Raw genomic sequence first — 12363 nt, 5'->3', positions numbered from 1 at the left:
GTTTTGAGCTATTTGCAGATTTCCTCAGAAGTATCAGTCGTACTATAACAACAGGAACAGAGACAGAGATGCAGTTTTTCACCTAACAAAACCTAAGTTACAACACCAAAACTGTATGTAATAACAAATAAGTCCTATTCTTCTCATTGTGGTGCCAGGAAATATTTCAGATCATCTATTAAAATGCAGTGCCTTGCAAAAGTATTCAACTTCAGCATTTTATAGGATCATCTATCATAAAGTAGTACATGACTGTGAAGTGGAAGGAAAATTATACATCGTTTTCAAAATCTTTTACTAATAAATATCTAAAAAGTTTGTTGTGCATTTGTATTCAACCCCCTTAACACTAACACCTCCAACAAATTAAGCTGCCTTCAGAAATCACCTTATTAGTTAATAAATTCCTGGCATTTGTATTTTAACCGCAGGGTAAATGCAGCTGTTCTGTGAAAGCCTTTCTTGGAGAACCTAAGTGAACTACCAGCATCATGAAGACCAAGGGATTAGAAAACAATATCCCAAGCTTTGAACATCTCACGGAGCTCTGGCATAGCTGCACACCTTCCAAGACATGGCCGTCCAATTGAACCGTCACGGCAGACAAAGACAGCAGTTATTAAAGAAGCAGCCAAGAGGCCAAGGGTCCCCCTGGAGGAGCAGCAAAGATCCACAACTCGGGTGGGAGAATCTCTTGACAGCAACATTTTCAGTTGTTCACTATAAAAATAAGGGTCCTTTTGAAAGACTGGAATGAGAACAGAGTGTTGAAGGAGAGCACACGAGGATAGGTAAGATGAGACGAAAATAGAACCTTCTGGCCTACATGCAAACTTCTATGTATGGCTAAGAACTAAATGTACATCACCCTGAACACACCATCCCCACTTTAAAACATGGTAGAGGCAGCATCATGCTGTGGTAATGCTTTTCTAAATCAAGGACAAGGATGCTGGCCAGTGTTGATGTATAGATCAATGGAGGGAAATCCAGGACAATCCTGGAGGGAAACCTGTTAGAGGTGGCAAAAGACTTGAGACTGGGGTAGAGGTTCACCTTCCAGCAGGACAATGACCAGAGCTACAATGGCTTGACCTAAATTTGAGTTTAGATCCAAGCAAATTTAGATATTAGTAAGTCGAGGCAAAGCCATGTCTGAAGCCAATTAAGAATCTGTGGCAAGACTAAACTATGCTGCATAGCACTGGGTAAATATTTATGTCTAAAGTTGGTAGAGACATACCTAAAACAATGTGCAGCTGTAATTACAGTAAGAGAAGGGCTTTTCGGATTTTAATTTTTCCCTAATAAAGAGCTACTTTATGTTGGTCTGTCACATTTAATAAAATAAACTGAACATTGTGATGTCACAAAATGTGAACAAAACTACTGGGATTAAATGCAAGACAAGGCGAGGCACTGTATTAACATCACCTCAGATAACAGATGGGAACATATTAACTGTTTCCCTAAGACTTGTAGCTTCTGAAGCCACCTGTAAAAAAGGCAGTGTGTGGGTTTACCGATGCCACTCAGAGCATGCTGGAGCTCTAAAGTGAAGGTGGTGAGGGGAACCTCCTCAGACACGGGCAGGATGGTCACAGTGGACAAATTAGAGGCTGGATTCCCAGCATCCCACTTACTGGTGGGTGTATGAAGGGCCAGACCACGACCTGTAGGAGAGAGAAAATGATTTTTGATGGATATTTTAGACTGAAGGAACTTCAGGAAAACATTTAAAATATGTATAACCAATGTTGTTTTTCTTTATATGGTTTTCATTTGACTGTATAAACTGTTTTATAAATTGCCACTAAAACATGACAATATTTTAACAGCTGAACCATTAATTTAGAACACATATCCCAGTAGATACCATGGTTAATGGAAACCCATATTTTACATTTAAACCAGTTAATACAACATCCACCAAATACAGCTACCAGGGCTTTCTACTTTGGGTTCAAGTTTAGCAGGACACATTCAATTAATTTCTAATGCTTTTAAAATGACTTCTGCTGGTTTTAAGTTATCTACAGACAATTTAAAAATAAAAATTCATAACATGATGCAGTTGCTTGTATTTAAATCAGAAAGGCAACAACTGGAAAAAGGACATATTAACCATTAAAAATTCATTGTGGTTTTTAAATTTATCCCTAATTTGATTTTGTCACATAGCCGAAATATAAAACCTTTAAGTGCTTATTGCACAGAACGTTCTCCCTTTTTGAAGTTTCAACCTTGGACTCAAGTCCAATAAACTAATATTAGCTGGTTATTCAGTTTGGCTTGCTGCTTAGGTGGAGTCTAAAGTCAGCTGCTTATCTGCCAACTTAATAAGTTGGATAGGTAGTGCTCCTATGGTTTCCACAGCATTGTCAGTGTTTTTGACCACTGGACATGTTTTTCAAACAACGTGTGAAAATTGTTTTTTTTTTCAGCCAGCTACAGAAAGCACATACAGCCAGGGAAAAGTCTGCTCACTCCAGGACTTTCTCTGGATTCTCATTAAAACGACTTCAGACAGTAGGAGTGGAGTGGTTTTTAGGGCTGCACCAAATTGGGTTAAAATCATGTTAAACCATGTTATCTCAATAACCATGGCGATTTTTAAATATTGTGCAGCTCTAATGGTTTTGAAATGAAGTTTTTGTGATTACCAGTCAGAGGTCCGTTGACCTGCTGCATGTTGCCCAGAATCTTCTGTCCCAACACATGGATCAGCCTGGTGACCACCTGAGGATACCTCCTCTTGATGGAGTTCAGAGCTTCTTCTGGCATCTTGGCCAGCTCAGAGTCCCTGATGGCGTGGACCGTAGTGGCTCGGTTCAGATGTGTCAGGGCCTCCACCTGGTCAGACACCGAAAAATGTAAGCTTTTCTTCACTTTAACATTTTAACAGTGTAATGGACAGCAAATCTTTGACAGCTCACCACACCAATCAGATCCCCACGGCCATACTCCCCAGCCAACTCTTTTTTCCCATTATCCTTTGCAATGACAGAGCGCAGACGACCGCTGAGGACGATGAAGGTGCTATCTGACTTGTCTCCTTGTCTAAAATCAGATATGTAAAATCATTTATATTGATTGATCCATATAACAAATGTGGATTCAGGTTCAATCTGAACATCTATATTGTCTTGAAACAAAGCATTGACAGGTTCAGTAAGCAGACAGTAGTCCCAGGGTTCATACCTGTACACAGCACGGCCAGCCTCCACAGCCACCCAGTCCAGGGCAAAATCAATCTGCCTGACAAACGATGACATCCTCCTCACCACAGTGTGAGCAACATTTAGCACCACCCTGGGCTCTTCACGCATTATCCTGTAATTATACAGACAAATATATTCACACATGATAGGAAGACTCCTTAAAGAAAACAGAGGTGTGTGTAGTCAATGTCCTACTCATAGAAGTGGGCCTTGGATACAGAGAGGAAGGTGCAGTCTCGGTGGGCTCGCACAGTGAAGATGAGGGGTTCCCCTGTAAGGACAGCCAGGTGACCCACCATCTCTCCCGGGTGGGTGACAAACAGCAGGCACTCTTCCTCGCGGTCTATCATACGCTGGCAGACATGAAGCAGCCCTGAGATGACGAACGCTATGCTCACGTCCTGAAAAGGAAAGTGGACAAAAGGAGGATGATTAGGTTTTTTTTTTTTTTTAACTCCCGGTATCACCTAAATCTGAACCTCAGTTATGTTAAAAAAATAAATCTTTTGAGTGTCCTGCACAAGTATTCACTTTTTAATCCAATCATACAGAGTCGAGTCAATCTTATACATTCCATTTTGATCCTAGTAACAAAACAATGCAGACAAGATGAGCTTATTATTAACATTAGTGAAATAAATGTTTTTGTCTAAGGAACCCCAGTGGATTGCAAGAAAACCTGTCTGCCAACCTCAACTCATTCTTATCTAGATAAATTCTGTTATCAGCAAAATGTTCAGGAAAGATGGACACTGAAATCATCTAGTGGCTCTGCTGTTGACTTTGCTGTCATCATATTACAATATGTAAGTAAGGACAGTAGTATGTCCTTCCTTACATAAGGGACACACACACACATTGTGGCTACAATGCAGCTCACCACTGTCAGTGTGTGAATGTGTGTATGAATGGGTGAATGACTGAATGTAGTGTGAAGCGCTTTGGGACTCTGGGGACTTGATAAAGCGCTATACAAGTACAAGCCATTTACCATTTTTACCATTTACCATGTCCTGATCCCGAATCAGATCAGGACATAATACTGATGGGTCAACTTTAACTACGCACTTCTTGTGTTATTGGGACCGTTCAAATGATGAGAAGACACAAAAAAACCTTTGTAGATTACAGAACAAAAGTATGAGCCTAAAAGGGCTATGGTGGTGGCAGCATCACGTTGAGGGATGCTTTTCTCTAGCAGGGACAGGGAAGCGGATCAGAGAGGATGGGAAGACGAATGGAGCTAAATCGTGGATGGAGCCAACTCTTGGATTTAGCTCCAATGGACACAGATTTACACCAGACTTCCACTTCACGGTTATGCTATACCTTGTGTCGGTTTATCAAGTTAGTCCCAATAAAATACATCAAGGATTGTGGCTGTAAAGTGACAAAATGTGTCAAAGGACAGAAATTATTTTGTAAGGCAAGAAAACAGTTCACCCTTAATAAATATCAACACTTCATCTTTTATCAAATCATATCTACAGATACCTCTAATCTAATTCCACTTCCCAGGATAAAGATACCCACTGAATACATATAAAACTCATCCAGATGTCTGGTGTCTGAATGATTTATTTCATTGCAAATCCCCACAGAATCCAACAGGAGTAAGATTCTTTCCTTTAATTGGATCAAGTCAGAACCAGAGGTGATTTTTTTTGTTCATTTTGTGAACAAAAGACTCAATATAAAAGTAAGGAAAAATACTTTGTGGAGAACGATATGCATTCAGCTTGTTTGTGAAGCCTTGCAAATGAAAAAAAAAACATAGATTTGACTCTAACAGAGACATTTTTTCTGTTTAATTCACCTGATCTCCTTGGTAGGCTACAACAGATCCAGCTTTGACCTGGCGAAGGGTCACCCTTCCCTCCAACAGACCGGGGTCCTGTTGAACAACACCAGCAGATAACATGTGCTCCTTTAAATCCATGTTAACATACCACAACCACTAAATTATGAGTATCTTTTGAAAAATGCTAATCTTATCATAAAATGATTTCCACGCATGTCAAATTGTGAGTAATAATGCAGTTTGTTTGGCCTCAAGCTTTCTTCTGACTGGCACTAGTGAAAGACATGGAAATTTAAAATAAGAGAGAGAATACATGGAAAATAGTCCAAAATGATTTAAAATACAGGTCCTTCTCAAAATATTAGCATATTGTGATAAAAAAAATCTTTGTAATTTAATTAAAATAATTATGTCAACAAAGAAAAATAATGTAAGAGGGAAAATATTTCTCTTATTTTTCTTGTTTCTCTGGCATCCATTGACAGCTCAGTTACTGCAGTCATGGCTGCTGGACTTTCTCCTGGAGTGAATGTTGAAGCATAGTAGACATGTAGCTCATTGAAGCTTTACAACAAACAAAAGAACATTCACATGACTTGATCAGTGGGAGCTTGAGCCAGGAGCACCACAACATTGCCCTATTAGATCAAATGTTACCTATCAATGTGTCACTTGATAAAATTTGTCTTGTATCTTTATATTTACTCAAAGTGTAAAAGGAGGTTCAATTTTGGTACTTTAAATGGTCTCTGCCTTAGACTCCCCTCAACATAAACTACAAAACTCATATGATCATGAATCTGTGTTACAGGTTTGAAGGACAAGAAAGAAACTGCAGTGTGCAGCAAACAGTCCTGTGGGATAATGTTATTGTGAAGTATTAGTCTTATGAGAATGTCTCTGGGATTACATTATATTATATTAATGTTTATACATTTAATGCTTGTTTCTATCATACAAATTTGATGTATTTTTAGATTCTGAAAGTGGTTTTTGTTTCCTGTTTTTTCTGAATTAGGAAGTGAGGTCTGTTGACAGCCTTCATTTTTTTACTTACCGTTTAGGAAGCATTTTATTGAAGAGATAGTGAAATATGTGTATTGTTTTGGCCTTGCTTTACCCTGAACTTGTCGCTTAAGTTAACCCTGTTCTACATGAAACAAAATATACAGAAGCTAGATTTTAAAAGCAGGTAACATGAGCAACAATTCAAATAACCATGACAACCACATGTCAGTATGATCACACATAAATTAATTAGTTACTGATGCTGATGACATCTTTTTTCCCTTTAAATATGACATTTGTTTTTAAAACTAGCAACAACTTTAGCTGGTAAACATTTAATTAGCAAGCTGTTTTATATCTGATTCTATAGTTTCATAGATATTCTTTGTAACACACTACATCTGCCAATAGATTATTAAATTAACAGCATCCATAAACGGTCTATTGATGGCGAGAGGCTTGGTACATACTGGATAGGGCACCACTCCATCACAAAGCAACACGGGACACAGGACAGACAGTCATGCTCTAACACACCGTTATGTAAAAGATATTTAAAGAGGCCAAATAACAGGTGTCATGGTGCCACAGTGCAGCTCTTATTAGCAGCAAAAATTTGAACAATAACAGCATTTACATAAAACAAATGTATTGCAATTGCATTTAGTGTGAGGAATACTAATTTTGCAAAGGACTATTTGTAATGCAATATTTGTTGGTTAATCTAACAGTCATGAATGAATACTTTGGACTTTATACTTTGTAGATGGCCAAACCTGCCATAGATCAAGATGCTATGAACAACAACCATGCCCTCTGTGCCTCTGTTATTTCTCTTTATTTGATAGAACTCCCACAGCTGTGCCAAAGACTGAACCTCACTACCGATTTGCCACAAATAGCTTATCCAGCATAAGTAAATTAAGGATTGTTTAAATAAATTCACAGCTAGGTTTTCTCTCATCACATCTTAATTATTTTTCAAGTGCCTGAGAGTGATTGCTCACAGTTTAGCTCAACAGCAGGTTCTGTTTTTGTTACAAGCTGAGGTTAGCATGTGATCTGTTCATATAGCGCAAATTCAAAACAAATACTACCTCAAGAAGAATTATTCCAATCATGGAGACAGATTTAAAGTCAGTTACATACATTTCAATTTGACCCCAACTATTAAACTGTTAGAATGAAGCCTTTACTCTTCCCCACCAACAGCTTTCTTGTGCTTGTGCAAGATGCATGTTTATTGCATCATTGTAACAGTAGTAATCTAATTGTAATGAAATGTATCAGTATTGTTTGTATGTCACTGCATATACAGTGCTGTGAAAAAGTATCCCCCCCTTACAAATTACTTATATATTTGCTTTTTTTGTCATATTTATCTTTCAGAGCATCAAACACATTTCAGTATCAAAGATAACTTTAGAATATACAAAAGCACATTTACTAGATGATTTCATTAATTAAGGGAATCCAATGTGAAAATATAATGACCACCTTGAATTAATTATTAGAATTAGCCAAATATTTTTGGAAAGTTTAACTTAACACAACCAGGACTGATTACTGCCTGACCTTTAGAAACGAGAAATAACCTAAACATCGCCTGTCTCACAACATAAAGTAGGCTAAAAGATGTCAAGCAACACATCATGCCCCAATCTAAAGAATCAATAAAACCTATCAGACTGGAAAGGGTTAAAAAGCCACTTCTCAGACTTTGGGACTCCAGAGAATCACCATGAGAGCTTTTATTCACGACGGAGAAAACATGAAACAATGGTAAACCTTCCCAGGGGTTCTATCTCAATAAATTGATGTGAAACTGTATTAGATTGGTCCAGAATAACTTTGAATCCATATTAAGAGACGAAGAGCACTGCAGTACTTACTTTATTTTAAGGTAATATATTTGCTGTTTTTAGACTGTGCAGTAAAGTAAAAGTGAAACCATTTTTATTTTGTACAATAAGTGCAAAGAAATACTATACGTTCTGACAGGGTTCAGAACAAAGGCAGGTTTTATTTAAGGGACGTCAGCTAACATAAGGTCAGACCACACTCAATATACAGGTCCTTCTCAAAATATTAGCATATTGTGATAAAGTTAATTATTTTCCATAAAGTCATGATGAAAATTGAACATTCATATATTTTAGATTCATTGCACACTAACTGAAATATTTCAGGTCTTTTATTGTCTTAATACGGATGATTGTGGCATACAGCTCATGAAAACCCAAAATTCCTATCTCACAAAATTAGCATATTTCATCCGACCAATAAAAGAAAAGTGTTTTTAATACAAAAAACGTCAACCTTCAAATAATCATGTACAGTTATGCACTCAATACTTGGTCGGGAATCGTTTTGCAGAAATGACTGCTTCAATGCAGCGTGGCATGGAGGCAATCAGCCTGTGGCACTGCTGAGGTCTTATGGAGGCCCAGGATGCTTCAATAGTGGCCTTTAGATCATCCAGAGTGTTGGGTCTTGAGTCTCTCAACGTTCTCTTCACAATATCCCACAGATTCTCTATGGGGTTCAGGTCAGGAGAGTTGGCAGGCCAATTGAGCACAGTGATACCATGGTCAGTAAACCATTTACCAGTGGTTTTGGCACTGTGAGCAGGTGCCAGGTCGTGCTGAAAAATGAAATTTTCATCTCCATAAAGCTTTTCAGCAGATGGAAGCATGAAGTGCTCCAAAATCTCCTGATAGCTAGCTGCATTGACCCTGCCCTTGATAAAACACAGTGGACCAACACCAGCAGCTGACACGGCACCCCAGACCATCACTGACTGTGGGTACTTGACACTGGACTTCCGGCATTTCCTTCTCCCCAGTCTTCCTCCAGACTCTGGCACCTTGATTTCCGAATGACATGCAGAATTTGCTTTCATCCGTAAAAAGTACTTTGGACCACTGAGCAACAGTCCAGTGCTGCTTCTCTGTAGCCCAGGTCAGGCACTTCTGCCACTGTTTCTGGTTCAAAAGTGGCTTGACCTGGGGAATGCAGCACCTGTAGCCCATTTCCTGCACACGCCTGTGCACGGTGGCTCTGGATGTTTCTACTCCAGACTCAGTCCACTGCTTCCGCAGGTCCCCCAAGGTCTGGAATCGGCCCTTCTCCACAATCTTCCTCAGTGTCCGGTCACCTCTTCTCGTTGTGCAGCATTTTCTGCCACACTTTTTCCTTCCCACAGACTTCCCACTGAGGTGCCTTGATACAGCACTCTGGGAACAGCCTATTCGTTCAGAAATTTCTTTCTGTGTCTTACCCTCTTGCTTGAGGGTGTCAATAGTGGCCTTCTGGACAGCAGTCAGGTCGGCAGTCTTACCCATGATTGGGGTTTTGAGTGATGAACCAGGCTGGGAGTTTTAAAGGCCTCAGGAATCTTTTGCAGGTGTTTAGAGTTAACTCGTTGATTCAGATGATTAGGTTCATAGCTCGTTTAGAGACCCTTTTAATGATATGCTAATTTTGTGAGATAGTAATTTTGGGTTTTCATGAGCTGTATGCCAAAATCATCCGTATTAAGACAATAAAAGACCTGAAATATTTCAGTTAGTGTGCAATGAATCAAAAATATATGAATGTTAAATTTTCATCATGACATTATGGAAAATAATGAACTTTATCACAATATGCTAATATTTTGAGAAGGACCTGTATGTCTCTATCATGTTTAGAAGTGCACCCATCAATCTATTTTCTGTAGCCATTGAAAGTGTAAGTGGAAGGAAATGTTGTTAAGTTTTTTTTTTTACAAGGGGCCTTTTTAAGGCCTTTTCAAGCCATTTGAATTTCATCTTTCTGCAGAGAAAAATATGATTCACACAGGGAGAGTTGGCAGCCTTCCAAGGACCATTAAGATCAGCCTGAATCCCTCATACTAACTGTTAGGCATGGCAGTGGAGGGGTGATGATTTGGGCTTGATATGCAAACACCAGAGCTGAAAATCTTTTAGACATTTAGTCACAAGTCAATGTGAAAAGCTCCCAGTCACAAACTCCTCTGTACACCTCTTCCATTCAAGGCTGTAACAGGACTTTAAATGAGCTGTGCATTAATACCTGAAAACCAAAATAAAATGAAGTAGGCTGAAATTCTCCCACAAATATCATCTTCACATCATCTTAAAACTCATCGTCTCTATAAAAGAGAGAAGATGAGTATTAAGCATTGTTTTAGTTATTTCAAGGTTAAACTTGATAAACATTAACACCTGATAAGGATGTATGCACCCTGAAATACAGTGAATGATGAAAAGGGCATGGAGCAAAATAGGTTTTAATTTTTTTTAAAGCTGGGCATTCAGTCCAAAGGCAGTGAAGAAGCTGAAATATTTAAGGGAAATTTTGTGCACACATTTTTCAGAAATGCCTGATAAAAATAATATCTCAGTAACAGGAAATATCACCTCAGTTTAGCAACACAGTTAATGGAAAAGACATAAAAACAGTTCCTCTGAAAGCTACCTGTAGCTGGATGACCTGCAGCAGATCCTTTTTAGCAGCTTGGAAGATGGCGTTGACTTTGTTATGGTGGACGCTTCCTCCTCCAGGCTCACAGTAATGATAAACAGCAGATGGAGTGTGCTGCATTGTCACGCTCTTCTTCAGAATAGACTGAGGAGAGAAGGATTTGATCGAAAACACAAGACTTGTCAGAAAAAGCGTGTGTGAGCCAACAGAGAGAGCAGCTTAAACATGTCCAGAATCAAGCCAGATTATTTTAAACGGTGGAATAAAGTGAATTACTCTATAAAGACCTTAACAGAGCCTTGGGTCACCGCCTCTTCTTTGGCAGACAGAGTCTGTTCAAACACTCTGTGAACCTCTGCAGGTACGTCACCTGTGGAACACACACATCCATTATTGCCAGTGGGTAGAATCATGTCCTGATACCTGTTACAGGATTTATTGCAGACCTGTTAACAAGTCTTTTTTCACAGCAGAAGAATTTAAACAAGATATGTGGTGCAAATTTTATGAAAATACATAAATATATAAATTGTAAAAGGCCTACATGCAAAACTAATGTGTAGCCACAAAGTGACCTTCACCCTCAACACACAGTGAAACACCAACATGGCGGAGGCTTTCTATCCAGCAGGCACAAGGAAGCTGGCTGACTGATGGAGCTAAATACTAGACAATCTTAGAAGAAAACTGCAGGAGACTTAGGGCTGGGGTGGAGGGTCGCCTTCTAGCAGGGCAATGACAGTGAAAATACAGCCAGAGCTACAACAGAATAGTTAGACTGTAGCATTTTGATGTGTTACAATAGTATGGCTAAAGTTCACAACGCAATCCAATTAAGAGTCTTCGGCAAGAATTGAAAACTGTTTTTCACAGAGACTCTCCTGCCAATCTGTCTGAGCTGAGCTATGGTGGAAATTAAACTAAATGGGCACAACTGCGACATAACCACCCTAAAAGACATGCAGCTGTTACTGAAGCGAAAGCTGGTTATAAAATACAGACAAATGGAGGCTGCATGCAACTGCACACCAAAGATTCCACCAAAGGATTGGGCGGCAGACGAAGGTGGAGACCTTGGCGGCCCAATCCCCAGATGCTTAGACTGACTCTAGGGACGTTGAATGTCACCTCACTGGTGGGGAAGGAGCTTGAGCTTGTGCGGGAGGTCGAGAGATATCGACTAGAAATAGTCTGGCTCAACTCCACGCACAGCGTGGGCTCTGGAATCCATCTCCTCAACAAGGGCTGGACTCTCTTCTACACTGGAATGGCCCACGGGGAGAGGCGGCGGGCTGGGGTGGGTTTGCTTGTTGCTCCCCAGCTCAGCCGTCTCGTGTTGGGGTTTAGAGAGGGATGAGAGGGTCGCATCCCTGCGCCTTTGGGTTGGGGTTGGTGTTTCGGCCTACGGGCCAGACGGTAGTGCGGAGTACCCGGCGTTCTTGGCCCCTGGCAGGGGGGCTGGATAGTACCTGTAGAATATAAACTATTTATGTGTGTAATATTAACTATCTATGTGTGTAACTGGCATGTGTACATAGAGCATAGGGGGGGCAAGCTTAGGGAGTGAAGCATAGAAAGTGCAAGGTCCTTAGGGAGGGAAGTAGAGAGTCCAAAGTCATAAATTAGTGAAGGACAAGGAATCACCGATGGGGGAGAAGAAGACAGGGGAGAACAGCGCACAGAGAGGGCAAGGTCATAAATTGGGGAAGGAGACAGGGCTGGAGCCGGACAGGATAAGAACCAGAAGTACTCCTTATTTGGATATGAGGTTATATTGTTGCAGGGGAGATATTTACAGACAGGATGATTGTGTATGTGTACTGCATAGCAGCGAAGGGTATATAA

At 39.9% G+C, this 12363-nt stretch overlaps 1 protein-coding gene across 1 annotated transcript in view; it reads right to left on the bottom strand.

Annotated features, from left to right (window-relative positions):
- Positions 1–12363, bottom strand: part of pnpla7b (patatin-like phospholipase domain containing 7b) — a 55402-nt gene that overhangs the window by 12460 nt on the left and 30579 nt on the right. The window contains exons 14-21 of the mRNA XM_047381929.1: positions 10806–10888; positions 10513–10662; positions 5038–5115; positions 3417–3622; positions 3202–3333; positions 2937–3060; positions 2664–2853; positions 1524–1673 (exon numbers count right to left, since the gene is read on the bottom strand). Of these exons, the coding sequence (XP_047237885.1) occupies positions 1524–1673; positions 2664–2853; positions 2937–3060; positions 3202–3333; positions 3417–3622; positions 5038–5115; positions 10513–10662; positions 10806–10888 (1113 nt within the window). The remainder of the gene's footprint in view (positions 1–1523; positions 1674–2663; positions 2854–2936; positions 3061–3201; positions 3334–3416; positions 3623–5037; positions 5116–10512; positions 10663–10805; positions 10889–12363) is intronic.

Source organism: Girardinichthys multiradiatus, chromosome 12 (assembly GCF_021462225.1).
Source record: "Girardinichthys multiradiatus isolate DD_20200921_A chromosome 12, DD_fGirMul_XY1, whole genome shotgun sequence".
NCBI classification, from domain to species: Eukaryota; Metazoa; Chordata; class Actinopteri; order Cyprinodontiformes; family Goodeidae; genus Girardinichthys; species Girardinichthys multiradiatus.
Note: the sequence above shows the minus strand (reverse complement) of the source record. Positions and strands in the feature narration are given on the sequence as shown.